At 42.3% G+C, this 26,697-nt stretch overlaps 1 protein-coding gene across 5 annotated transcripts in view; it reads right to left on the bottom strand.

Annotated features, from left to right (window-relative positions):
• Positions 1-6,103: 6,103 nt before the first annotated feature.
• LOC113163613 (BCL-6 corepressor-like) overlaps positions 6,104-26,697 on the bottom strand; it is a 44,762-nt gene continuing 24,168 nt past the window's right edge. For 3 of the 5 annotated variants that reach the window (XM_026362358.1, XM_026362360.1, XM_026362359.1), the window contains exons 8-13: positions 24,093-24,251; positions 22,681-22,847; positions 21,644-21,789; positions 20,029-20,106; positions 19,468-19,651; positions 14,405-16,299 (exon numbers count right to left, since the gene is read on the bottom strand). In XM_026362358.1, the coding sequence (XP_026218143.1) occupies positions 14,772-16,299; positions 19,468-19,651; positions 20,029-20,106; positions 21,644-21,789; positions 22,681-22,847; positions 24,093-24,251 (2,262 nt within the window). In that variant the 3' untranslated portion in view covers positions 14,405-14,771. Of the gene's footprint in view, positions 6,213-6,563; positions 6,746-12,153; positions 12,258-13,042; positions 13,131-13,676; positions 13,902-14,404; positions 16,300-19,467; positions 19,652-20,028; positions 20,107-21,643; positions 21,790-22,680; positions 22,848-24,092; positions 24,252-26,697 lie in introns of those variants that run through there. The other 2 variants (XM_026362362.1, XM_026362363.1) reach the window with 2 other exon arrangements.

Raw genomic sequence — 26,697 nt, 5'->3', positions numbered from 1 at the left:
GGAGAGGAAAAACTCCCTTTAGAGGAAGAAACCTCCAGCAGAACCAGGCTCATAGTGGGCGGCCATCTGCCTCGACCGGTTGGGGTGAGTGGAAAGAGAAGAGAGAAAAGAACAGCAGGCAATAAAGACAACAACAAGCATCAAGAAACATTGGGCAGATGAACTGGATTCTGGAGATTTACAGCTCCAGGCCGAGGATACCTGCAGAAAAGTACAGAGAGAGGGAGACAGAGAGGAGGAAACACAACTACAGGAGAGAGAAGACACAAAGTTAATGACATGCAATGGTAGAATTAGAATGGATAGAGGAGAAAGGAGAGAGGAGAGGAGCTCAGTTTATCAGTAGAGGTCCCCCAGCAGACTAACCTATATCAGCATAACTAAGAGATGGTTCAGAGTCACCTGATCCATCTCTAACTATAAGCTTTATAAAAAAGGAAAGTTTTAAGTCTAGTCTTAAATGTGGAGAGGGTGTCTGCCTCCAGAACCTGAACTGGGAGCTGGTTCCACAGGAGAGGGGCTTGGTAGCTAAAGGCTCTGCCTCCCATTCTACATTTGGAAACTCTAGGAACCACAAGTAAACCTGCAGTCTGAGAACTGAGAGTTCTGCTTGGAAGATATGGAACTATGAGGTCTTTAAGATAAGATGGAGCCTGATTATTAAGAGATTTATAAGTGAGGAGAAGAATTTTAAATTCAATTCTGGATTTTACAGGGAGCCAATGGAGAGAAGCTAACGTAGGAGAAATATAATCTCTCTTGCTAATTCCAGTCAGAACTCTGGCTGCAGCATTTTGGATTAACTGGAGGCTTTTTAATGAGTTATTGGGACAAACTATTAATAATGAATTACAATAGTCCAGTCTGGAAGTAACAAATGCATGGACTAGTTTTTCAGCATCACTTTGGGACAGGATGCTCCTAATTTTAACTTTAATGTTTCTCAGGTGAAAAAAGGCAGTTCTAGAGATTTCTTTGATGTATGAAGTGAAGGAGATATCCTGATCAAAGATAACTCAGAGGTTTCTTACAGTATTACTTGAGGCCAGAACTAAGTCATCAATGGTGAGAATGTGATTAGACATAATGTCTCTGAGATTTTTAGGCCCAAACAGTATAACCTCTGTCTTGTCTGGATTTAGGGATTAAGGAAATTGGAGGACATCCAGGTCTTTATGTCTTTTAAGCAGCTTGAAGTTTGACTAATTGATTAGTTTCTCCTGGTTTCATAGATAAATATAGCTGGGTATCATCTGCATAGCAATGGAAATTTATAGAGTGTTTCCTAATAATATTGCCTAAAGGGGACATATATAAAGTGAAAAGAATCGGTCCAAGCACCGATCCCTGTGGAACTCCATAGCTGACTTTGCTGTGCATGGAAGACTCATCATTAACATGTATAAACTGAAATCTATCCGATAGATACGATTTAAACCACTCTAGTGCTGTTCCTTTGATTCCAATGACATGTTCCAGTCTGTGTAATAAAATGTTGTGATCTATAGTGTCGAATGCAGCACTAAGATCTAACATGACGAGTATAGAGAGTGGACCACTGTCTGATGCCAATAGAAGATCATTAGTGACCTTTACCAGTGCTGTTTCTGTACTATGATGTACTCTAAATCCTGACTGGAAATCTTCATACAAGTTATTGCTACGCAGGTGGTCGTACAATTGCTTAGAAACTATCTTTTCAAGGATTTTAGAGATAAAGGACATGTTGATGGTTTAGAGGAATTAATTACTGAAATTAATTCAGAATGAATTATCAAACCTCCCCTTTATCTCAAAGATTCCCGAAAAGATAGTAGCTGGGCAGCTATCCTCGTATCTTCATAGAAATAACATACACAAACTCTATCAGTCAGGATTTAGGCCTAATCACAGCACAGAGACGGCACTTGTTAAAGTAGTAAATGACCTCCTATTGGCCTCTGATCAGGGTAGTGTCTCTATGCTTGTGTTACTCGATCTCAGTGCAGCTTTTGACACCATTGGCCACAGTATTCTCCTTCACAGACTAGAAAATGTTGTTGGGATTAAGGGAACGGCCCTCTCCTGGCTTAGGTCCTATTTGACTGATCGTTATCAGTATGTAGATCTAAATGGCGATTACTCCACATGCTCTCCAGTGGAGTTTGGTGTTCCACAGGGTTCAGTTTTAGGCCCACTGCTTTTTTCCCTCTACATGCTTCCTCTGGGCAACATTATCCGTAAACATGGTATTAACTTTCATTGTTATGCTGACGACACACAGTTATATGTTTCATCAAAACCAGATGAGATCAAACAGCTTAATAAAGTTGAGCAATGTGTAAAGGATATACGAGACTGGATGCTAATTAACTTCCTTCTGCTAAATCCTGATAAGACAGAAGTACTAGTTATAGGATCATCTGCAGCTAGAAGCAAGATGTTAGATCACACCGTAACTCTAGATGGCCTTTCTGTTACATCTAGTGCAACAGTCAAAGACCTTGGTGTGATTCTAGATTCCAGTCTTTCATTTGAAGCTCATGTAGATAATATCACCAGGACAGCTTTCTTTCACCTCAGAAATATTGCCAAGATAAGGAATATTTTGTCACTAAATGATGCAGAAAAATTAGTCCATGCTTTCATCACCTCTAGGTTGGACTACTGTAATGCCTTACTGTCTGGCTGTTCAACCAGGTGCATAAACAAGCTTCAGTTAGTTCAGAATGCAGCAGCGAGAGTCCTCACTAGAACCAGAAGATACGATCACATCACGCCTATCTTATCTACACTTCATTGGCTCCCCGTGAAATTTCGCATTGATTTTAAAATACTACTTTTGACATTTAAAGCATTAAATGGTCTTGCGCCGCATTATCTAAGTGAACTGCTAGTGTCTTATGATCCACCACGCCTACTTCGATCAAAGGGTGCTGGCTGCTTGTCAGTACCTCGTATCATAAAAACTACAGCTGGGGTCAGAGCCTTTTCTTACAAAGCCCCAAAGTTATGGAATAGCCTTCCAAATAGCGTTCGGGACTCAGACACAGTCTCAGTGTTTAAGTCTAGGCTGAAAACCTACCTATTTAGTCAAGCATTTGAGTAAATAGATCTGGGAAGGACTCATGGACGTAGAGCATTATGGTGAACTGGTATGTTTAGATGCTGTCTTCCCAACTCTCACTGATCACTCGGGTTTGTTGATGGTGAAGTGATTGGTTGCTCTACATCCCAGTGCGCCCTCATGTCTGTGTTTCCTTCTGAACCCACCCTTTTAGTTAGGCTGTCATAATTAGTCCTGCCGGAGTCCCTGCTGCACTACACTAAATATAAATTCGCCTCAAACTTTATCTGACTGTGAATACAACTAACTGCCATCTCTCTCTTTCTCTCTCTCTACCTCTCTATTTCCCTCTTCCTGTCTCTCTGTCGAGCTACACGTCATTCCACCCTTTGCCCTCTGGACCTGTCTGACTCGTCCTGACGCCCAACTTCTGGCTGGAGATCTCGTCGCCTGGATCTACCGTTTGCCCTATGGGATGCGTTTGGAGACTGGATTGGTCACAAGCTACTATGATGTCGGTCCCGGCCTCGGCGGACGTCGGCAGCTGTTTCTTGGAGGTCTCGACTCAACGCTCGATAGTCCAGGAATGGAACAAGTCTGCCTGCATTTAACTAACTGGACTCCACATTAACTTGAAGACATTAACTGTTATACTGGACTGCCTGCTGCCTACATAGCATGTAATCACCCATATGAGGATGGGTTCCCTGTTGAGTCTGGTTCCTCTCAAGGTTTCTTCCTGTTGCCTTCTCAGGGAGTTTTTCCTTGCCACTGTCGCCCTCGGCTTGCTCATCAGGGACTGATTATTATGATTCATACACATACACTGTTCATGTACTGTTCTTTGGTTTTGTAAAGCTGCTTTGTGACAATGTCAATTGTAAAAAGCACTCTACAAATAAAATTGAATTGAATTTCAAGCAGCTTAGAAAGCATTTAGTTTGTGGCAGAAAGAGGCAAAAATGAAGAACAAGAAAGAAGATATTCCAGGTTAGAAGGTAAATAAAAATAAAGTATCATGACGACACACAAACACACTAACCAGCTGCATCCTGTCATGCCTGGGGTTCAGCTGAAGCTGTATTGTTCAAATCTCAAATCTCTCCCTTTCAGTTATTCACTCACAGGCCGAAGCTGCACCGACAGTTACAGCCACTGGACCTCTGCACGATTTGAAACCAGGTGATTTGGTGCCGATCACGGACGACAGGAGGAAGAAGTGAAAGCAGAGGAGGTTCACAGGAGGAGCTTATGGCTTCTAACGCAGCAGTGAAGGTAGAAGGAAGAGCCACATGGAGTGCCAGAGGGACACAGACACCCTTTTGATGCCCAGGGTTTTCTGGGTTACGGATAACAAAACTTTTTCTGTATTGTTGAGATTGTTGATTGTGTTGCCAGCGTTGTTTCTTGATCTTCAACACAGTCAGAGTTGAGGTCAGAGAATTAAGTTTTATAATCCCAACAGAAGTAATCTCAAAGCACTTTACAGTGTCTTAAGATTTAAGACCTTACAAAGTATAATTGTATAGACAACCCAACAATCCCATTTGAACAAGCTTTAGGCAACAGTGGAGAGGTAAAACTCCCTTTAGAGGAAGAAACCTCCAGCAGAACCAGGCTCATAGTGGGCGGCCATCTGCCTCGACCGGTTGGGGTGATTGGAAAGAGAAGAGAGAAAAGAACAGCAGGCAACAAAAACAACAACAAGCAGAAAAACATTGGACAGGTTGGTAGGACCAGTAACTGGACTCTGGAGATATACAGCTCCAAGGAGGAGGATACCTGCAGAGGAGAATGGAGAGAGGGAGACAGAGAGGAGGAAACACAACTAAAAGAGAGAGACAAAAACACGTCGTAATAACACATTTGTAACATTGTAATAAGACATGACAGTGTAATAACACTTTTCTAACATGTTATAACACATAATGAGAGATGAAAAAGAATTTTTCCACGCAAGTATTGCATGTATAATATGTGTAATAACACATGTAATAACTAGTGTAACAACGCTTTAATAACAGTGTAATAACATGTAATGAGATGCAAAAAAAAACTTGCCTTTGAGGCTTTATTTTTCACATCTTATTAAAAGCATGTAGTAATAAAACGCATTCATAACAATGAGATGCAAAAAAATAATGAAATGCCTATTTTTCGCATCTCATTACACACTGTAATAACAATGTAATACGCCTTTAAAACGATCTTATGCCACATGCGTAATGAGGTGCAAAAATACTTTCTTTTAAGGTGTTTTTTTTCTCCCCAATCTCATTACAAGCCTCTAATAACGCATTTATAACAATGTAATAACACATACATAATGATGTGATCTCATAACACTGTCATAACACCTTTAAAATAAGGTGAAAAAATGCGTAATGAGATGCGTTTGAGCTTTTAATTTCCCCCCATCTCATTACACGCCTGTAATAACACAGGCGTGTGTAATAACGCGTTTTAGCACATGTGTAATGAGATGCAAAAAAATGTTTTCCCTATCTTAGTAGACGCCTGTAACAACAATGTAATAACGCATTTATAACATCTCATAACACGTCATAATGTGTTATAACACGTATCATCAGATGCAAAGAAATACATATTTTTTGCATCTCATTGCACATGTAATAACACACATAACTTGTATTATAACGTGTATTATAACCGTGTAATAACATGCAATCAGATGCACTTTATTTTTGTATCTCATTACACAAGCATGCAAATGTGAAATATAATAATAATAATAATAATAATAATAAATGGGAAAAATGTGCCTGTCTTCATATATACGATCATTCAATAGATAGACTGATTAATACTAGTTTAATTTAAATAACCAACTTAAGAGTCAAGCGCTAATTTATTGATGTTTTTTCACTACTACTACTAGAGTTCTACATTTCATAGTTATGTTTAAATAATTCATTAATGTGCAATTAATTTAATGTCAATATGTGTACAATTAATATGTACTGTAAAGTTTATACTACAAACTTAGATATAAACTATTTACTTCCAGACTGAAACAAGTACTTAAATTAAAAGAAAACCACATTACTTGTTCTGTTTATATTCTGCAGAGGGGCTTCACTGAAGATGACCAGCAGAGGACACTGTTGTTGCACGTTTCTCTGCAGATGCCAGTAAAAATGTAGGTCTACCCAGAATAAACACACACATAGAGCTTTATGTTAGTCAGTGTGAGGAGGAGTTGCTCGTTCCAGTTCAGTGTCTCTGCAGCAGGTCTCCTGTGTCAATGTAAACTTTGATTTTTCTCATAAACATAATGATAACACAGCATTTTTAACATTCCCATGATCCTCTCATACACTGTGTGTCTGTCCAGCATTGTCGGGCTTGTGTCTGTGACGATCACCTGACCCACCTCGTCTCAGTGGTAGTCAGGATTATAGTGCAGGGTGGAGGGTTTCCTCCCAGGTAAGTCTACCTGTATCTACAGTATGTGTGCTCCTCACAACTCATCTTTGTCTGGTAATCTTTAACTTACTGTTTCCTCTGTCTTCCCCTTTCCTGTGCTGCCTTCTTGTCAGTCAGTGCAGCAGAGCGGTCCATCTATTAGCCTCCATCTCTTTCTTCAGCTTGTCTCTCTCCTGGTATCCTGGTCTCTCTCTGCTCTCAGTTCGTTTTGTCATTTCCACGACTAAAGGTGATTTTATGTCAGATGATTGTCTGCAGAGGCATAACACAAACATACAAAGCGTCAGATCCACCAAACAGAGGTAGAGTTGTCAGTGTCAGGGAACAAGTGCTGCAGCTTTAGTAGCTTCAGTGAAAACCACTTCATGTACATTTCATATCACACCTGTGGCAAAAAACATTGTGCCGACTAAAAAGGTTAGAACAGAAACCAAATGACCAAAAACATTCAGACGTAAACTGATCAACAGGGACTAAGGTACCGTGCCTCTACGCAGAGTTTTTTTCCTTTAATGCAGCAAAGTTTTGAAGGTTTCGTGCAGAGAAAAAGTTCCTCTCAATCAACTTGTCCTGCCACGCAACAAAACCTCCAGACCACGAAGACCAACCATGAGAGGCTACTGCTGCAAAAACGCAGTGTTAAAACCCACTGAGCCATGTTTTGGTGTCAAATAAGCTGTAAAGCTAATCTGCTGCAGTCGTACGTCACTGTGTCACAGGTACAATAAGAAACATCCCTGTCAACACAGCTCACGACTCCAAACACATAGGAAACTGCTGAAATAATCCAGGAGTCAGCGAGCCGCGTGTTTTCTTCTTTGGTGGATTCAGATTTTATTTCAAATCTGTGACGCCGATCTGTCAAATACATCTGAATCCGACTGTCAGTGTCCGAGAGGAACTTTGGATCCAGACTTAGTGAAAATGTTTTTGTTTATTCTGAAACTTTCAAAAGTGTCTTTTATGTCGGTGATTTTACTCCACACCTCAACAATCAGCTGCACATTTCTACAACACCTGAAGTATGTGTGTGAGTGAGTGGAGTGATGCATGGTGGGAAATGGTTTAGCGCGCTCGCCGGTTTTTGTCGACAGCCCCTGGCGACGGGATGAGAAACGAGGCAACAACGAGGATGTAATTTAAGAACAAAAGAACGAGGGGGAGGACAGGGTGACAGATCAAATGCGGGAGGGAAGAGGGGGGAAATGTCACCGTTTCGGCCTGGCATCAGGCCAAGCTGAGGATTTCCCTCACTGCTCCACCTCACTCTCCCTCTGGACTCCGCCCACCAGCCCATTCTCTCCCTCTGCTCACAGCAATCAGCTGAACATTGGACTCACCTGTGCCCACTTTCCCCTACAAAACTCTCCTCAGCCCTTTTCCCCTCTGTCAGTTCGTCGTCGTTCCCAACCTGTCTTCAGCGTCGCTCCCAACCCGTTTCCCGTGCCTACAAAACCTGCCTGTTCCTGCCTGTCCTCCTCAGACCTGTCTGCTTCCCCCCTGGATTCCCTGGACTTTGTTCCCCCTCTGAACTCTGGACTGTGTTACCTGTTTTTTCCCCGTGAGTGTTTTCCTGCCCTTGTGCAGTGGTTTTTGCTTCATCCTTTGATCCCTAAGTTGTTACTTTGTTCTCGTGTTTCTGCATGTTTTTGTAGTGTCGGTGACACCCGCCTTAGTTTCCCTGGTTTTTGTAGTGTGTTTAATAAATCCTGTTTAAGTTCATTCCTGCCTCGTCCCCCTCCTTAAATTGTGACAGGAAAGGGAAACGATGGAGAAAGGGAGGAAGAAGATGAAGAGGAAGAAGAGGACTAAGAAGAAGAGGAAGAAGATGACGAAGAGGAAGGAGGTCGAGAAGGAGAACGTGAGTGACAGGAGGGGGGGGAGGGGTCTCTCTCTGTTGAGCCATGAACGAGACGAGTGCAGCGTTTCTCCAGCGAGTCAATTTGAATAATGAGGCTGTCTAATTTACTACACACTGCGTTGTGTGTCTGTGTGTGTGTGTGTGTGTGTTTCTGTGCACAATCCTGTTTTTCCTCGGTCCTGTTCCTGAGACTCTGTGAAGACACAAACTTTCTGTTGACGATGTTACACTCTGCTGGGTTTTCTGGAGCTACTTTATCCTCAGTCCACCTGCAGCAGAGCTACAGACTAGAGCCTCCATCACTGAGGAATCGACAGGTGGAGTCGGAGCAGCTGAATGTCTGCTAAAGAGAAACAGTCAACGTCCAGTGACTCTGGGCTTTTTGCTGTGACTCTAAAACAACAAGTGTGTATCTACAGTGGCAAGAAAAAGTATGTGAACCCTTTGGGATTACGTGGAGTTTTGCATGAATTGGTCATAAAATGTTCTTCGATCCTTATCTAACTCACAACAATACAAAAACACAGGCTGCTGAAAATAATAGTACACAAACATTATATGTTTTTATTGAACATAACATGTAAACATTCACAGTACAGGGTGGATTTAATAACTGGTTGACCCTTCTTTGGCAGCAATAACTTCAACCAAACGTTTCCTGTAGTTGCAGATCAGACCTGCACAACGATCTGGAGTAATTTTGGACCACTCCTCTTCACAAAACTGTTTCAGTGTAGTAATATTCTTGGGATGTCTGGTTTGAATCACTCTCTTAAGGTCATGCCACAGCATTTCAATCAGATTGAGGTCAGGACTCTGACTGGGCCACTCCAGAAGGTGTATTTTGTTCTGTTGAAGCTGCTCTTTTGTTGAATTACTTGTATGCTTTGGATCATTGTCCTGTTGCATCACCCATCCTCTGTGGAGCTTCAGTTGGTGACAGGTAGTCTTACGTTTTCCTGCTAAATGTCTTGATAAACTGTGGAATTAATTTTTCCATCAATGACAACAATCCGTCCAGGCCCTGAGGCAGCAAAGCAGCCCCAAACCATGATGCTCCCTCCACCATGTTTTACAGTCGGGATGAGGTTTTGATGTTGGTGTGCTGTGCCTTTTTTCTCCACACATAGTGTTGTGTGTTTTTTCCAAACAACTCAATTTTGGTTTCATCTGTCCCCAGAATATTTTGCCAGTAGTGCTGTGGAACATCCAGGTGCTCTTTTGCAAACTTCAAACGTGCTGCAAAATTTGTTTTGGGCAGCAATGGCTTCCTCCGTGGTGTCCTCCCATGTACTCCATTCTTGTTTGATGTTTTCCTTATTGTAGATGTGTCAACAAAAATGTTGAGAGACTTCTGTAAGTCTTTATCTGACACTCTAGGATGCTTCTTTCCCTCATTCAGCATTCTGCGCTGTGCTCTTGCAGTCATCTTTACAGGACGACCACGCCTAGGGATAGTAGTAACAGTGCTGAAACAGTAATCTGGTGTGTATTTTTAAAGGGCAGGGCAGCTTTCAGCAACACATCCAATATCATCACACTGATTGGACTCAAGGTTGGCTCACTCCATGCTCCAATTAGCTCTTGGAGAAGTCATTAGGCTAGGGGTTCACATACTTTTTCCACCCTGCACTGTGAATGTTTACATGTTATGTTCAATAAAAACATATAATGTTTGTGTACTATTATTTTCAGCAGACTGTGTTTTTGTATTGTTGTGAGTAAGATGAAGATCAGAGCACATTTTATGACCAATTCATGCAAACTCTACGTAATCCCAAAGAGTTCACATACTTTTTCTTGCCACTGTAAATCCTGTATCTAGAGGGGATTTCAATTCAATTTTATTTGTATAGTGCCAATTTACAACAGAAGTTATCTCAAGGCACTTTACAGTTTAAGGTTTAAGACATTACTGAAAATATTTATACAAAAAATTATAGAGAAAACCCAACAATCAAGTTTTCCTCAGTGTGAAAGTGTGTGTTCTCTGACATAATGAATGATTCTTAATATTAATCTGATCATTTCTAAACTGAAGTGAACCAGGAAAGTCCACCTGTTCCTCTTGACCCTTAATGGTTCGATACTGGGTTCCCAGCCACACGTGGACGTGTCCCTGGACAAGACACTGAACCCTGAACACACTGTTCCCAGGTGGATTCATAAAGTTATTATCATGATAATAAAAAACACTGTATGTTGGTATTTCGTTGTTTTTTATCCTTCAACATTAAAACACTTTAAAAAGCTGGTTTGTAGACGTGTGTGTGTGTGTGTGTGTGTGTGTGTGTGTGTGTGTGTGTGTGTGTGTGTGTGTGTGTGTGTGTGTGTGTGTGTGTGTGTGAACCAGCCTGAGATGGAGAGGGGAACCTTGAAACCGTCGGATTCCCTCCTCCATTATTCACTCTCTCTCTCTCTCTCTCTCTCTCTCTCTCTCATAAAAACACATGCTGCCTCGCCCTCATGTGCACCCGTCTGAACCCTCACTCTCTCTCCCACACACAATGCAGACACATCCTCGCTCGCCCTCGTGCATTTCTCTGAACCTTTTTTTCTTGGTCTCTTTTGTGTTTGCTCGGCTCGTGCTGTCAACACCTCTCTGAGGTCGCGTCTGCTGACCTCTGCCCTCCTGACGTGTAAACAATAAACAACCCCCCCCCCAGCTGTCTTTGAAAGATGAGAGCTGAGAGAGGCAGCAATTAGTCTGTGAGCGAGGTGAAGAACAACAACATGAGTTCAGAGGACGGGAGATAAGACACGATGACACAAAGCATGACGTGAGTCGAGATACGGATACGAAACCATAACTTGGAATGAAACACAACGAGACGACAAATACGGGACAGATACGATGGGACGACATGAGTCGAGCTATCGCACATTCATCTCATTTAGGTCTGAAGACGGAAACTGATGGAGGCAGAGCGATCAGATCGTGAAGCTGCAGTTTTTCCTTATTCAGCTTTTCCTAAGCTTCATTCAAACTCGGCAAGTTCCAACTGGTCCAGTGCGATAACAAGTCTTGAACTGGGAGGGACTGTGGGAGTGTTGGTTTTGGAACTGGAAGTTGGAAAGTAGCTGTGACGCGCTGGTAACAAACACTGAGGTTTTAAACATGAATCCTGAGAAGAACCCACGACAAATCTCTGCGAGTCGACTCAAACTCAGACATCTGCAGTTTCACGTGCACAGTGACACACACACACACACACACACACACACACACACACACACACACACACACACACACACACACACAGGCTATTCCTCTTTCCCTTCACCAACATCAATAAATGATGGCTGCTCTCTCTCTGTTTAAATATTCATCAGCAGCGCTGCTCGTCTCGCTAAACAGCCAGTCGACACACACACACACACACACACTGACAAACACACACACACACACTGACAAACACACACACACACACACACACACCGACAAACACACACACACACACACACACACACACAGACAAACACACACACTGAAACACTGACAAACACACACAGACACACACACACACACTGAAACACTGACAAACACACACAGACACACACACACTCCACCCATGTGGTACATTAGCAATTCAATCCATCGTCTTCAGCACTGGGCAGCCACACACACACACACACACACACACACACACACACACACACACACACAGTTACACATTATTAAACACACGGTTATGGAAATACACACACACACTGTGTGACTACAATGAATGAAAGTGTGTGTTTCCTCCTCAGGCTGGTGATGGCGATGGAAGCCAACACCATATTATATATAATATACCGTGGCGCTGGTCCGGGGGGGGGCGACGTGTCCAGTAACCCAGTCGTGGTTTAAAGGTCTTAGCTGCATCCATTTGTTCCCCGTCACGTTTTTTAATATGTAACCTGTGATATGAACAAACAGAGATTCAGTTTGTTTTGTCTGATGTCAGTGATGCTGACACGAGGAAGCAGCCAAGGTAGAAAACACACACATCAACACATCTTATCACGACTCATTCATACTTCATCAGCTCGCTCCTTTCTGTCACTACACCCACTACACCTTTCTCAGATTTTTCTCTCCAATTAAGCTTCTTTCGTTGCCATGGAGCTTCACAATAATGTGTGTGTGTGTGTGTGTTGTAACTGAAGAACACACACAGGAAGGTTGATTGGTTGAATCACTGATCAGCTCATGTTGCAGTTAGTCAATCAATCAATGATCAATTTAATATTAATGATTAAACATTCACCTGTATTGAAGAATAGTTGTCAGTATTTATTTTATGAATCAAGAACCAACACCTAAAGATCAACCATCAACCAGCTCAGCGACCGCTGTCCAACCACATATTACAAACAGACCAACCATTACAGCAGCTAACGAGCTGTTTAAGCACAAGCAACCAGCTGTCCGACCGCCTAACTCAGTAAAAACCAACTAAGAGTTAGATCTCACAGACCAAACTACTTAAAACCATGTCATTTACCAATAAATAACTTTTATTGGTTTCTAACCAACCAACACATCTAGTTTCAGTTTTAACATCTGCTCATGTTAGCCGTGGTAAAAAGGATTCAGATATTTCAGTTTTAGATAAAACTGCTGAATGTTGCAGCTGGAAAACGTGGAGCAGTTTTCTGAGATCATCAAATGGGATAAGTCAGGTAAGAAAACCGGTCAGTACCTTATGTGAATGACTCTCCAGCTCGTTCAGTGTCAGAATCAAAGGCTGACAGCACAGAGGAAACATCCAGCATGCATGAGTGGAGGTCCTGCAGTAAAAACCATCAATCAATCAAGCAGATATGAAATGTTGCTGTGTGTCGCTGCACTGCCTGTAATTAGACACACCCACAGAATAAGATGTAAATGAGCTCGTTATATACAAACACACAGACGCTGTACTTGTACTTCAGTAACAGTGGTAATACTGCTGCATAGAATACTGTATATTAGTAGAATCTAATTACTGATGGCCTCTGGTGGAGTTGAACTACTTTAAAAACACCCCCATCCATCCATTATCCACGTGGGGGTTCTGGAGCTGATCCGTGTTGTCGCTGGGTCTTGAAGCAGGATAAAGTGACTAATGAACCACCAGAGGAAACCACGCTGCCCCATGAAGTCGACACTGAGACGATTTTTAATCTTAGTCTAATTCTCCTCTGACGTGATGATTTGTGATTTAAAAAGCAGAAGAAACTGGAACGTACTCATTAATACGAGCACCGTGAGCCTGTAGGTCGGTCGGCGTCCGTCCAGCTCTATAAACCTTCCTGGATTAAAAAGCCTCCTGAGTTTTGCAGTTTGTTTCTTACCCAGCATCAGATGCAGCTGCTTCCTTGTTTTCCACAGGTGAGCTTCATCATCTAGTCACACTGCACGGCTCCACCCACACTCCTGCTCCAGCTGGTTCTGATGATGTGTGTTGGACTGTGTCCACGTCCCACGATGTTCTGTCTATTGCCGTGTTGACCCCTGATTCTTTACTAGTTACAGTTCAAATGACGTTACCTCGTGCTGTGTTGCTCAGGAATTTCCCACTAGGACAGGACAAAGTCTTAAAGTTAAACTGATTCAACTAATTCAAAGTAAATATAGTCGAGTTAAAATACATTCACCTCTTAAATAGCAGAAAACTGAATCTACAAATAGTACAAATACCAAAAAATAGTACTTCATTACAGTACTTGATGCACTTCCCACCTTTCCCATGTGATGATACTTTTATACATTTCTGAGTTAATAGGTTTAAGTAAGAGTCATATTTACAGAGGTAACCCTGCTTCTTCATCAGCTGGCAGCTGGACCACAGCCTGACTGATCAAGGTTGATCACAGCTTGTGGGCTTCTACTTACTCACTTCTTTACACTGTTGGCCACAGCTGTACTCCCTAAATGGTTTCTCTGTACTTACTGTACACATAACTGCACAGAGATGCTGGATTCCCAAAGAGGTGATTTTACACGTGGTAACAACAATGAAACTAATGAGCTATAACCATCAGTTCATTTTAAAATTGATAATAATCATTTTAATTCTCCATGATTTCATATTTATTGATCAATAAATAGTTTGGTGACGAAAGCCAACAGGATGTTGAATACAAAATTACACACAGAGGTAACAAACAACTCCCCAGACCAGAACAAGCACGTAACAGAAACTGGGAGGACTGATTAGGAACAGTGATGTCTGTACTCATAAAATACAAATACACATATTTGCAGAATATGTAGAACACACATAATACTGTTACAGTCTCTGCACACTGGATGTAATGTCCAAATAGGATGTTGTCCAATTACAATATTTACACATATGTTGCAGTGTTTTGTAAAAATGATCATTTTCTTAATGGAATTCTGTATTGTTTGTCTTATCATTTCCCCCATAGGGTCACACTGTGTCATCACCTGGTTTTATCTCTCGCTCCCTTTCCAACAACCTTCCCTAGATCTTTTTTTACATCTCTTCTGGTGGCACCTCCACTACCTTTCAATCCCACATCCTGGACTTGGACTCTGACATTGCCTACGCTCCTGTTGCAGGCACTGTCCATCTTTGTGTTCTTACCTCCTTGGGTGTCACAGGAATTAGCTTCTCTTTTGGGTGCTGTGCTGCTGCCACCCACTCTTTTTATTCCCTGGCTTTCCCATGTTTTAGCTTTCTCCCCAGCATCTGGCTTTGCAGGGCTTGTGACGGCAGCATTCTTACATCGCAGTCGTTGTGGTTCCCAAACGCTACCATTAAGCAAAGCAGAAGCTCCGCCAGTCTTACTCCTCTGATTTTGACGTTTCCACACATATGAACCCAGTGCACCATTTACATTTGTAAGATTGGAATTCTTTTTCCGTAGTCGCTGTGGTTCTGACAGGGAATCGTCCACTTCCATGTCAGAATTTCCAATATTCCTGTTTCGTAGTCGCTGTGGCTCCTGCATGCTAGCACCAACTGTTGCATATGATTTACCAGCTGTGATTCCTGTGGCTTTACTTCCATGGCGATGTTGTTCCCACATGCTGGAGACAATCTTAGAGTCTAGATTAGCAGAACCAGCGATCCCAGTACGTTGTTGTCCTTGAGGTTCCCATGTGTTGGAGTTCAGATTAGAATTCGTCATTCCAGTATCTTTAATTACGTTAGAGTCCATCTTATACTCCCCATTAGCAGAACTAGTCATCCAAGTATTTTTACTTTGTTGCCTTGGAGGTTCCCACATGTTGGACTGGACCTTAAAGTCCAGATTAGCAGAGTTAGCTATCCCACTATCCTTACTACGTCGGGGTTTTTGTTCCCACATATTAGTGTCCATGTCCATGTCCAAATGAGTAGAATTAGCAATTCCAACATTCTTACTTTGTAAACTTTGGATATACCACATGTTGGAGTCCACATCAGCAGGACCAGTGGTTCTAGTGTTCTTGCTTTGTTGTCTTTGTGGTTCCCACATACTAACATCTCGTTTAGCTTCCATTTTAGCTGTTGAAGTAGTATATCCCATGTTTTTAAATCCCTGACATTTTCCAGATTCTACAGTTCTGTTTTCCAACACACTGTCCACAGGAGCAACACCTTCTGCGGCCCCCTGTCGTAGTAATGACGGTGGATGTCTTGGTGATGGTGGTGGGGGCGGTGAAGGAGGTGGTGAACCTTCTAGAGAGTCCCAGCGACTGTCTACAAACTCCAGTGAAGAGCCAAGCATGCCAGCCAGCTCAGGAGTGGCCTCTACCAGCTCCAGAGGGTCCTTGACGTCCAGCCTAAATGAAGACAGCTCCTGCTTATCAGGACCTGTCAGGAGCTGCGAAAGAATTGCCTGCCGGTAGAACTGATCTTCAGGGATGGACTGCACATTGAGCTGTGGGAAGAGGCGCCGGAAAGACCGAGATGTCATTCGAAGGCGGCCCAGGACATCAGCAAGTAGGAGCCAGTTCCTAGGACTGAAGGAAAGAAAGAGGTGATGGAGAAAGGAGTTGTAGTGACCCAAGAGGAGTCTACAGTGGTTTTAATGGATCCGTTTGTATTCCTTTGAAAAACAAACAAACACAAAACACACAATAACATAATGATTATTATTCCCAAACTGAAATAAATGTGTTCCTCCTGTGCTTTCAGACTAACACATGCTAAAATGATTACAGAATACACCATATAACTCTTTAAGTGCCAAATATGGATGTGGTCTAAAAATCGCTCTTTTAGGCTAATTTGTAATTTGTTCTGTGTAAATAAAGATAAGCTGAATTAGTAAGTAGCTGAATGAAATTACCCAAATCTAATAAGATTTAATATTTCCTAGAATGGATCTTTTAGAGGGGTGCAGGATATCTTAGCGGTTAGATGATAAGTAGGGCCGCTTTGAACTAGAAACACTGTTAGAACCAAGCCGTGACACACACCTGTGTCGTACCAAGAATGAGCACTGAAGCAACACATAGAGCTCAGTGTGAACTCGTCATTAGTGCCTAGGTCAGGAATACAAAGCCCTCTGTGTTAACAGAGCATGAACTGCATCAGTATCCGTAAAGCAAATGTCCTGGCTACAGGAGACTTCTCACTGTGGTTTTTAATGATAATGAAATATTTTATTGATCCCTTTGGGGAAACTGTGGTCGAACAGCTGCCAGACAGAACATGTCGGCGCTACGGGGTTTCAGTGTCTTGTCCAAGGACACTTCAGCAAGTAGCCAGGAGGAACCGGGAATCGAACCACTCACCCTGGTTCGTAGAGGACTGCTCTACCACCTGAGCTACTGTCGCCTCAGAAAAACTGTGCCCATCCTTACATTCAGTATCGAAACAGACTCTGTACACAGCACGAGAACAAATGTATTTAATATGTGATGAAGGACCATAATACAAACTCTGCACAGAATAACATCCACATCCTATAAGTCTACTATATCTCTAAATGAAGCTGATATTTGTAAAGCCTGCTAAATTGCAGTCTTACTCTAAACTGATTTGTGATATAATCCTAGGCCCCCCACCCGGGTTGATTCGGCTTATATAAATGTCAAAGAGCGAATATGGAGGAAGAGGATGAAGGAAGGAGACAAGAGGGAGAGAGAGTTTCTCTTTTATAAATTCTGCTGCTGCAGTTGAATACAGCCCCGACATCAGTGGAGCTTTTATTGATTCACAATGTCTGTCAATGTGTGTGTGTCAAGGGCAAAGGAAGCCTAACACAAACACACACATTGAAACACAGCAGTGCACAAGGCCACATGTTGCTTTAAAGCCGGTTGCTGCAGGAATGTTAAACACCCCGCCAGTGTTGGATGAGTGTGAGTGTCGGTGCCTGGTGGCCTTGTGTCCAGGAAGAGTCATTAATACTACATCAGACACGAGAGAACAAAAACAGCGAGTGAACGAGTGAGGAGAGAAAAAGAGAGGAGGAGAAAAGCGACGGGGGAGGAAGACGAAGTGAAAGCCAATTAGCTGCGTTGTCACGGCGCTGCAAACCCCGTTAACGACCTCTCCGTCTGTCCAGCCTTTATCTCCCGCCTCTCCTCCGTCGAGGAGCTTTTTCTTTCTCTCTTGCTCTACCCTTCATTCGCTCTCTCCCTCTGCTCCCTTCTTCTTTTTCTGATCTGCTTTCCACCTTAATTGGTGTCTGAGTGTGTGTTAGTGTGAAAGAGAGGGAGACGTGTTCGAACAACACCGAGGACGAATGTGTGAGTGAAAGAAAAAAACAACAAGTGTGAATAAGAAAAGACAAAGTGCGGGTGTGGTCTGTGGCTCCTTTAGTGGTTCAGACCACTTTATTTGATTTCTTCTACTTATTTAACCAGAGCCTTTAGCTCTAATTTAGTCCTTGTGTATTTCACCTTAGCCCCTTTGCCCTGTTATGTTCAGTCTCGGTTCTCCTGGTCATAGCACCTTAGTGCTAACATTTTTGACAGTATGATTTGCCCTGGTTTCACTGGAGTAGTTTATCTCCTTTCTGTAAGTTGTACTTCCTTTTTTAATAGTCAGTATTCCAGGAGACCTACAATGTATGGAAGTATCACCGGTTCCAGTTATTTTAGCCCCGATGTTTCTTTAGTTTAGTTCTGTTGTATCATTTATCTTTAGCTCCACTTTCCTTTGCTGGTCTCCAAAAGTTGCGTCACACGTTTCCACTGCACGGTACTGGCTCTACTTTACTTGACTCATTAGTCTTTGTGGCTTTTTCATTGAGCAAATGCAGTGGTACTTTCTTTGGTACCACCTTTGTCGACGTTCTAAGTGAGCTGAGATACCAACAGCTGTCATGAAAAATCTGCAGACTACAGCAGAATGTGTTACTACATGAATCACAGCTGTCTTCATCTAAACTTCAGTGATTCCTAAACTCTCCACTTTTTTCAGCGTACTTTTATCCCACTACCTTCAGTCTCCTCTGAAACAAAAGTCTGTGTCAAAACAGCCTCAAACAGAAACAGGAACTGCATTTCTTCGATATCCTCCATCGTTCCTGTACGTGTTGACAGTTTCACGGCCAGTTTTCACGACCATCTACACAGAGGAGGAACTATCTGCAGTGGAACAGAATCACCTGGAACTAAAGTTCCATGTGTCCGGATTCTAGTTCCTTTAATGTAAGATCCTTGAATCCCGAGTAGCCTCAGTCCCTTCTACATTTTAGTTCCTTTTGCTCTAATAGATAGAAACTCTAGTTTCTTTGGCAGTAATAAATTCACGTCAGGGTTCATTTAGTTCTTGTTTTCTTAGCCATACCATATTTACCCCTGATTTCCTTAGCCCGTGTTCTTCTAGCCTCAGTTACATTAGTGTTTTTGGTCGGGTTCTAATATGTTCTTGTTCTGCTAATGATTCTAGTTCTTTTAGCCTTAATATAGTTCTAGTCCCTCAGGTCCTACTGTCTTTAGCCCTCATCCTAGTTTCCCAGAAATGACCTAGGTCATGTTCACGCCCAGCTCCATTCCACATCCTTAACTTCTTGTATTGCTAGTAAAAGGCTTTTTAGTCTTGGCTCCATTCAAACTACCTTGATACTAAACTCTTTATTCCTAATTTCTAGGGAACATTTTTTTACTTTCTTACGTTCTGGCCTGCGACTTGCTAAGAGGACAAAACCTGGTGGTTAGGAATCTCTGACTCACCCCTGGGAAAGTGACACTTGGATGTTGTAGCAGGGCAGCAGTGGTCGGTCAGATAACTCGAACTCAAACACCTCCCTCCTGGCACGTTCATCCTCATATTCATCCTCATCTTCATCCTCCTCTTCCTCCTCTGGTCCTGGGGGGTCGGCAAGAATGTTGTACACTCCTCCCTCACTGGAAGGTTCTAGGTGAACATAAAAAACATGGTAGCCCCTCTGTTTTGGGCTACTTACTCTTTCCTGGGTTTAGGGCTAGTCCCTTAGCTAGTTTAGTAGTAGGTTCTAACTAGCAGTATTCACTGTACTAGTACTAGTAGTTTAGTGGTAGTCCTGCTTTTGTCGTAGTTCTTTTGGCCCTAGTGAACTGACTGAGACCTAGATAGGACTTCTCTGATTCTACTTTAATCCCGGTTCTTTCAGTTCCTTCAATCTTTTTGTTTAAATGTGTTCGTCAGTTACATTTCATCCTAAATTATTTATCTTTTCCAGTCTTCCTGTGGATGACCCCTGACCCCTGACGATTTGTCCATGCATAATTGTGTGTGTTTATGTGTGAACTAACCGCACACTGAGCTGCCGTAAAAATCCCAGTATGTTCCCGGATCGCCCTCTGACCTTCCATGGAGGTCAGAGAGATAGTCTGCAGAGACGAGGAGAGGCAGGGAGTTAGTGACTTTTGTGGCCGATTAAAGGGGCAACCAATCAGATGAAGGATGAAGGCAGTGAGATGAAGACAACAGAGCCGAACGACACATGGCGAACGATGGGAAGAAGAAGATGAGCGTTTGTGTTCAGACGGTGCCGACTCGTCGCTGCTGTGCATGACGCTGAGGAGACGGATGCTGGCAGGAGTTTGTGTGTGTGGCAGTAAGCTGTTCTGGGATTCAGCAAACAAGCCTCATTAAACCCCTCTGGAGAGACGGAGGGAAAAAGAGAGATGGAAAGAGAGAGAGAACAGATACAGGCAGGGAATGGTAATCAGACAGGCTGGCAGGCACACACTCACTCAGCCTGCGTCGCTTTCCTCTCGTCCGTTTGCTTCTGGTTTCTTAATCTTTATTCTTTATGTTTTCAGCTAATTTCCTAAAATCGTACCTCAGCCCTTCCTAACAATCAGCTGGTTATAGAGGTGTTAACTACAGGGATATCACCAAAAAGCCAGACACGCTGGGAAGTGGAAACAAGTCTTATTGGGTACAGTTCATAGGTACCTGCTTGTTATAACTGAGGTTTTAAGAAATAAACTAATTATTATCATTACTGTTTCTAAAAATGATCCATTTTATCCTAGTTTCCTGGAAAGACTAACGCATTCTTCATTATATCAAGCTACTACACATCATGGATCAATGTATACTTTATAAATATACATTTAATTTGTATGCATGCTGCATATTGTTCAACAAACAAGAGACATTCAGTATCCCTACAGTTAACTTTATTTTTACCAAACGTCCACAGAACAGACGTGTAAAATTAAGTGACTCAGTGATTACCACATTTTCTATCTAATCAATACCAAAGAACTACTACATATTTATTTCTTAAAAACACAATGAGCCCTTATAACTAGGACACAATTGTGCAATCCTTTCTTGGAAGTATCCTTGTAATATGTAATTTATAGTTAAGTAGAAGCTCAGTTTTAAAATAAAGTGCCACCTTTCAGTCCATTTACCTTTCTGGCCACATCACATTAACCTGCATTTCTGTATTTTACCTGGTTCCTATATATATGGTTCCATATCACCACCGAGCCATCAGAAATGGCAATATTCAATTTTTTCCATGTACATTTTTCCATGAAAAGACAGAAACCAACAAAGTCTGTTTGTCTTCACACGTTCTAAGGTCTCTGTTAAATGGCTTTCAGTGCCAAATCCACTGGTTCCTAGTGAAGAAGGCTCAGTAACTTCCTAAAACAGCTGCTCATGTTAGTTCTTAATCAAACAAACTGGAGGAAATGGTCCATTTGTTGGGACAGAAAACACAAAAACACTGATTCACACCTGCGCTGACATTTTACAAATTCACTTAAACACACAGAACTTGAACTGGAGGAAACCCCGGTGGCACGCAGGATGATGTGCCGAGTCTTGCAGCTGTTGTGTGTTTGGTTAACAACAGATAACGAGGAAGCAGCACTCGCACATTTACCCCCTTCCTGCCCCTCCTACCCTCTAGGAAAGTTTCCATGGTAGCGCTGTGGGTCATGTTGATCGGCCCTCGTCCGGAGTAGGAGGTGAGGGTGGGGTCTGCGCCACAGGCCAGCAGGAAACGCACCACCTCGATGTGGTCGTTCTCCACGGCATCATGCAGCGGCCTGAGGAGCAACACGAAACCAATTCACTCTGGTGTTGACTTGTTTAACCAAAATCTGATAATTTAATGTCTGGGTTTGAAAAAGCTGGAAGCAGACAATGTTTGACATTTCTTTTAGTTGCTCCATTTCTTTTCTCTATCCCTGTAAACCACGTTTTTTTTGGGATCCTTGCATTTTTGTTACATATTTCAGATGAAACATAATTTTTTCTCCTGGACAATGTTAGAAAATACCTCAAACTTTTATAACATATTGAAGGTAATTGATCATAAAAACTTTCAACACTGACTTTGACTCCCAAGTTTCAACATCCAATCGTCTAATCTGAATGTTGATGATTAGATAAACCAGAAAGATCATTATTGTAATCCCTAATTTGAATGGGAAAATAAACTTTACTTTACTTTCCTAGAAAACACAAAACATTTTTAAAGTAATGTTACCAAAGCTTTACCTGCATTAGCATGTGTTCTGTTTCAGTTAGTGAAGATACAGCTATACGCAGATGATGCATGTATCTATTCAGGTTCCATTCAAGGCAAAATGAGGTTTCTCAATATAAGAAATTATGGTTGTTCTTGGGGTAAAATTAGCTTTTTTCTTATACTGAAATTCTCTTTAAGGTAGAATAATCTTTTTCAACAGGGTGAAATGAGGCTGGTAAAGGTAAAAGTCTGCTTCTTAAGGTAAAATAAGCTTTTACTCACAGTGAGTCAAGATTTTTCCTCAAGTCCTGAAATGAGCCTTAAAGTTCTGTACGTTATAATAATGATATTGGTTCAATATTAATCCACGTTAATGAGCAATGAGGTTAAAAGGTTTGGACACCACACCTGAGCTAGAGGTCGCAAACAACCACATATTGAAACAAACTCCTGTGACGACTCGTACCTGGTTCCATCCTGAGCGCTGCAATTGACGTTAGCACCGTGCTCCACCAGGTGGCGTACGATTACCAACCAGCCACGGGCGCAGGCCTCATGCAGGGCACAGTACCCGGCATTGTCTCTGTGGTTAACGTCACAGATCCGTCTGTCTAGACAGTACAGCACCACTTCCTGGACATAAGGGCACACGGAAAACCAATAAGACCAGAGCCTCTGTACTTTTGTACTCTCGAACAGATTACTCAGCGTACTGACTATAATATATTACACTTTAAATTTGAAACAAGAACAAAATTAATTCACTATTTATGCTGTTTTAAGATGCCATACTATAGGATAGTATATAATGCATTATTTTATCCCGAGGTTTTTGGGTAACACCTGCTATAGAGGAGGTTTGGGGATGGTCAAATCAATTTAATCTTGTCATTTAAAACATCAAATATTCTGATCTCATTTCTGCTCCCCAGAGGACGGACCCTTTTGATTTCAATGGCCTTTCCTCTGGTGGACTGAATAAACAGCAGGTACCATCAGGTGGACTCGAGTCTGTGACATTAACATTACAACACTGAATCTCCACAGTTGTCCCTGATTGAAATTCAGTGGATGTTTGAAAATCATTTGGAGGCAGAAACTCTGTGTGTGTGCAGACGTTTGTCAAAACCACACACGCTGTTTGAATATTTCATGCACAGTGTCACAGCTCTTGTCAGGGCTCAGAAGCGTCACCCTGACTCTCTCTCCCTTGTTGAGGTGCAGCGGTGAAGCTAACGAGCTCAGTTTGCAAATGAAGCCGTTATCCATCACACACACACACACACACACACACACACACACACACACACACACACACACACACACTTTTTTCATTGTGCAATCATTTCGAAAGCAGGAAGAAAAGAGGAGGAGGAGGTTTCATTATGTTTCTTCGGCTCCTTTTCTGAGGAGACAGAAGAAGAACCAACGACTTCTATATATCTATATATTTAGAAAATACCAGTTCTTATGCTGCTCGTATCATTTTATTTTGTTGTATTTATATTTATCCGCCACACCTTAAAGGTGTGTTTCAGATACAGACTCAATCAACATTTACTGTAGGTATCAGAGTCACTGCAGACATCCAGTGTGAGAATATTATACATCACATCTTCAAATGTGCTGTTTTGTCGGAGCAACAGTTCAAACTGAAGGACAGATCTCAACAGAAACACAACGATGGACGTTCCATTTCCCACTAATAATTTCTTTTCACTATTTATTTTGTCCTACGCCTCCTTCAAAAGACAAAAACGTCTCAATCGTGTCTGTGTACTCCAGGTTGGGTCAAATGAAGGTGTTTTCTTTAGGAAAAAGAAACTGAAAGGCAGTCGTAGATCCTTCTCCACCTGCTCCACCTGTGTTTCCCGTTACCTCGTATCCCAGCCGAGCGGCGCGCTGCAGCAGTGTCTCTCCAGCGTTTTTGTTCACAATGAGCCGGCGGACCTCTGGAGGGATGAATCGGGCCGACTGCGAGTGCTGTGGAGAGTGAGGTGGATGGCTGGGTGAGTGAGACGGGTCAGATGGAGAGACCTGAGAAAAAAAGACATGTGAAGGGATCAGCATGAGCTGGACGACCGGGTTCTGTTAGCCACAAAGAAATGAAACCCAAAAAAACAGGCTGACAGGCATCTATCAATGTCAGAAGGTCTTAAACACACACACACACACACACACACACACACACACACACACACACACACACACACACACAGAAGCACAGACACTAGTTTTCCAGACTCAGTTCAAAATAGCACTGTTACCTCTGCTCCCACAACTCCTGAGTGCTTTCTGTTTCTGTGTTTGTGTGTGTATGTGTGTGTGTTTCTGTCTGTGTGTGTGTGTTTCTGTCTGTGTGTGTGTTTCTGTGTGTGTGTGTGTGTTTCTGTGTTTGTGTGTGTATGTATGTGTGTATGTGTGTGTTTCTGTGTGTGTGTGTGTGTGTTTCTGTGTTTCTGTGTGTGTGTGTGTGTTTCTGTCTGTGTGTGTGTGTTTCTGTGTGTGTGTGTGTGTGTTTCTGTGTTTGTGTGTGTGTTTCTGTGTGTGTGTGTGTGTGTTTCTGTGTTTGTGTGTGTATGTATGTGTGTATGTGTGTGTTTCTGTGTGTGTGTGTGTGTGTGTGTGTTTCTGTGTGTGTGTGTGTGTGTGTGTTTCTGTGTGTGTGTGTGTGTGTGTTTCTGTGTGTGTGTGTGTGTGTGTGTGTTTCTGTGTGTGTGTGTGTGTGTTTCTGTCTGTGTTTGTGTGTGTTTCTGTATGTGTGTGTTTCTGTGTTTGTGTGTGTATGTATGTGTGTATGTGTGTGTTTCTGTGTGTGTGTGTGTGTTTCTGTGTGTGTGTGTGTGTGTTTCTGTGTTTGTGTGTGTGTGTGTGTGTGTGTGTGTGTGTTTCTGTGTGTGTGTGTGTGTGTTTCTGTGTTTCTGTGTTTGTGTGTGTGTTTCTGTCTGTGTGTGTGTGTTTCTGTGTGTGTGTGTGTGTGTGTTTCTGTGTTTGTGTGTGTGTGTGTGTGTTTCTGTGTGTGTGTGTGTGTGTTTCTGTGTTTGTGTGTGTATGTGTGTGTTTCTGTGTGTGTGTGTGTGTGTTTCTGTGTTTGTGTGTGTATGTATGTGTGTGTGTGTGTGTTTCTGTGTGTGTGTGTGTGTGTGTGTGTGTTTCTGTGTGTGTGTGTGTGTTTCTGTCTGTGTGTGTGTGTGTGTTTCTGTGTGTGTGTGTGTGTTTCTGTCTGTGTTTGTGTGTGTTTCTGTATGTGTGTGTTTCTGTGTGTGTGTGTGTGTTTCTGTGTGTGTGTGTGTGTGTTTGTGTGTGTTTCTGTGTGTGTGTGTTTCTGTGTTTGTGTGTGTATGTATGTGTGTATGTGTGTGTTTCTGTGTGTGTGTGTGTGTTTCTGTCTGTGTGTGTGTGTGTTTCTGTGTGTGTGTGTGTGTTTCTGTCTGTGTTTGTGTGTGTTTCTGTATGTGTGTGTTTCTGTGTTTGTGTGTGTATGTATGTGTGTATGTGTGTGTTTCTGTGTGTGTGTGTGTGTTTCTATTGCACATCATTTATAACTGTTAAGGCATCAATATGCTTTGAGTCAAATGTTCATGAAGAGGCTGAAAATCTCCATCCTCCTTTGTCTGACACGTTTTCACCGTCAGAATGGACGACTTATCTGTTTCCAGGTGTGACAACATGCTCCTAAAGGTGAATCACCAAGGTCTCATTGGACCTGTGGATTCAGGTTGGGTGTGACTAGGCTCAGTACAAGTACTACAATAATGGCTGATTTGTCACGACACCAGCTCTTACACCACTTAGTCTTCAGTGCATTAGAACCAACTGACAAACCCGGTACTACCAACAGTACTGGAATTACTACTGTCACAATACCTAATGTATCTGCTGTTAGACAGCATCTAAGACTTAATCAGTAAAGTTTCTGCAGACCTACTGATGCCTTGCTCAAGTGCTCTAAGACAGAATTTAAACCACCCATCTTACAGGTTTATGAAAAAGTAACCATGAATCAGAAAATATGTGTAGATACAGGAAGCTGCTTACAATAAGAAAATGGTGCAATGAGTTCATCTTACATTCAGAGCCCCCTGTACATATTTTGCTATTTAAACATGTCGATGCTGTAAATAATTAATAATAGTTCATTTATTATTAATCTTTTCCTCTATCTTTAGGAGGGTAAAAGATTAAAATGTGTGTTTATGTTCTGTCACATTTCTATTTAGCACAACTCTGTTTTCTACATGAACGTAACGAAGAGCTGAGCAGCCACAGTGTGAGTGTGTTGATGTGTTTGTGAGTCTGTCAAACGAAGCCGCTCGCTGCCACGCATCAGCAGACAGGAAGCGAGCTTTGCCCTGGAGGTGTGTGTATGTGTGTGCGTGTGTGGCAGTGTCTGTGTGTGTGTTTTATAGTGCAAACAAGGAGGAGGGTGGTTAACAGTGTGTGTATGTGTGTGCGTCCTCACTGCCCCCAGGAAATCTGCAGC

This window comes from Anabas testudineus, chromosome 2 (genome assembly GCF_900324465.2).
Source record: "Anabas testudineus chromosome 2, fAnaTes1.2, whole genome shotgun sequence".
NCBI classification, from domain to species: domain Eukaryota; kingdom Metazoa; phylum Chordata; class Actinopteri; order Anabantiformes; family Anabantidae; genus Anabas; species Anabas testudineus.
Note: the sequence above shows the minus strand (reverse complement) of the source record. Positions and strands in the feature narration are given on the sequence as shown.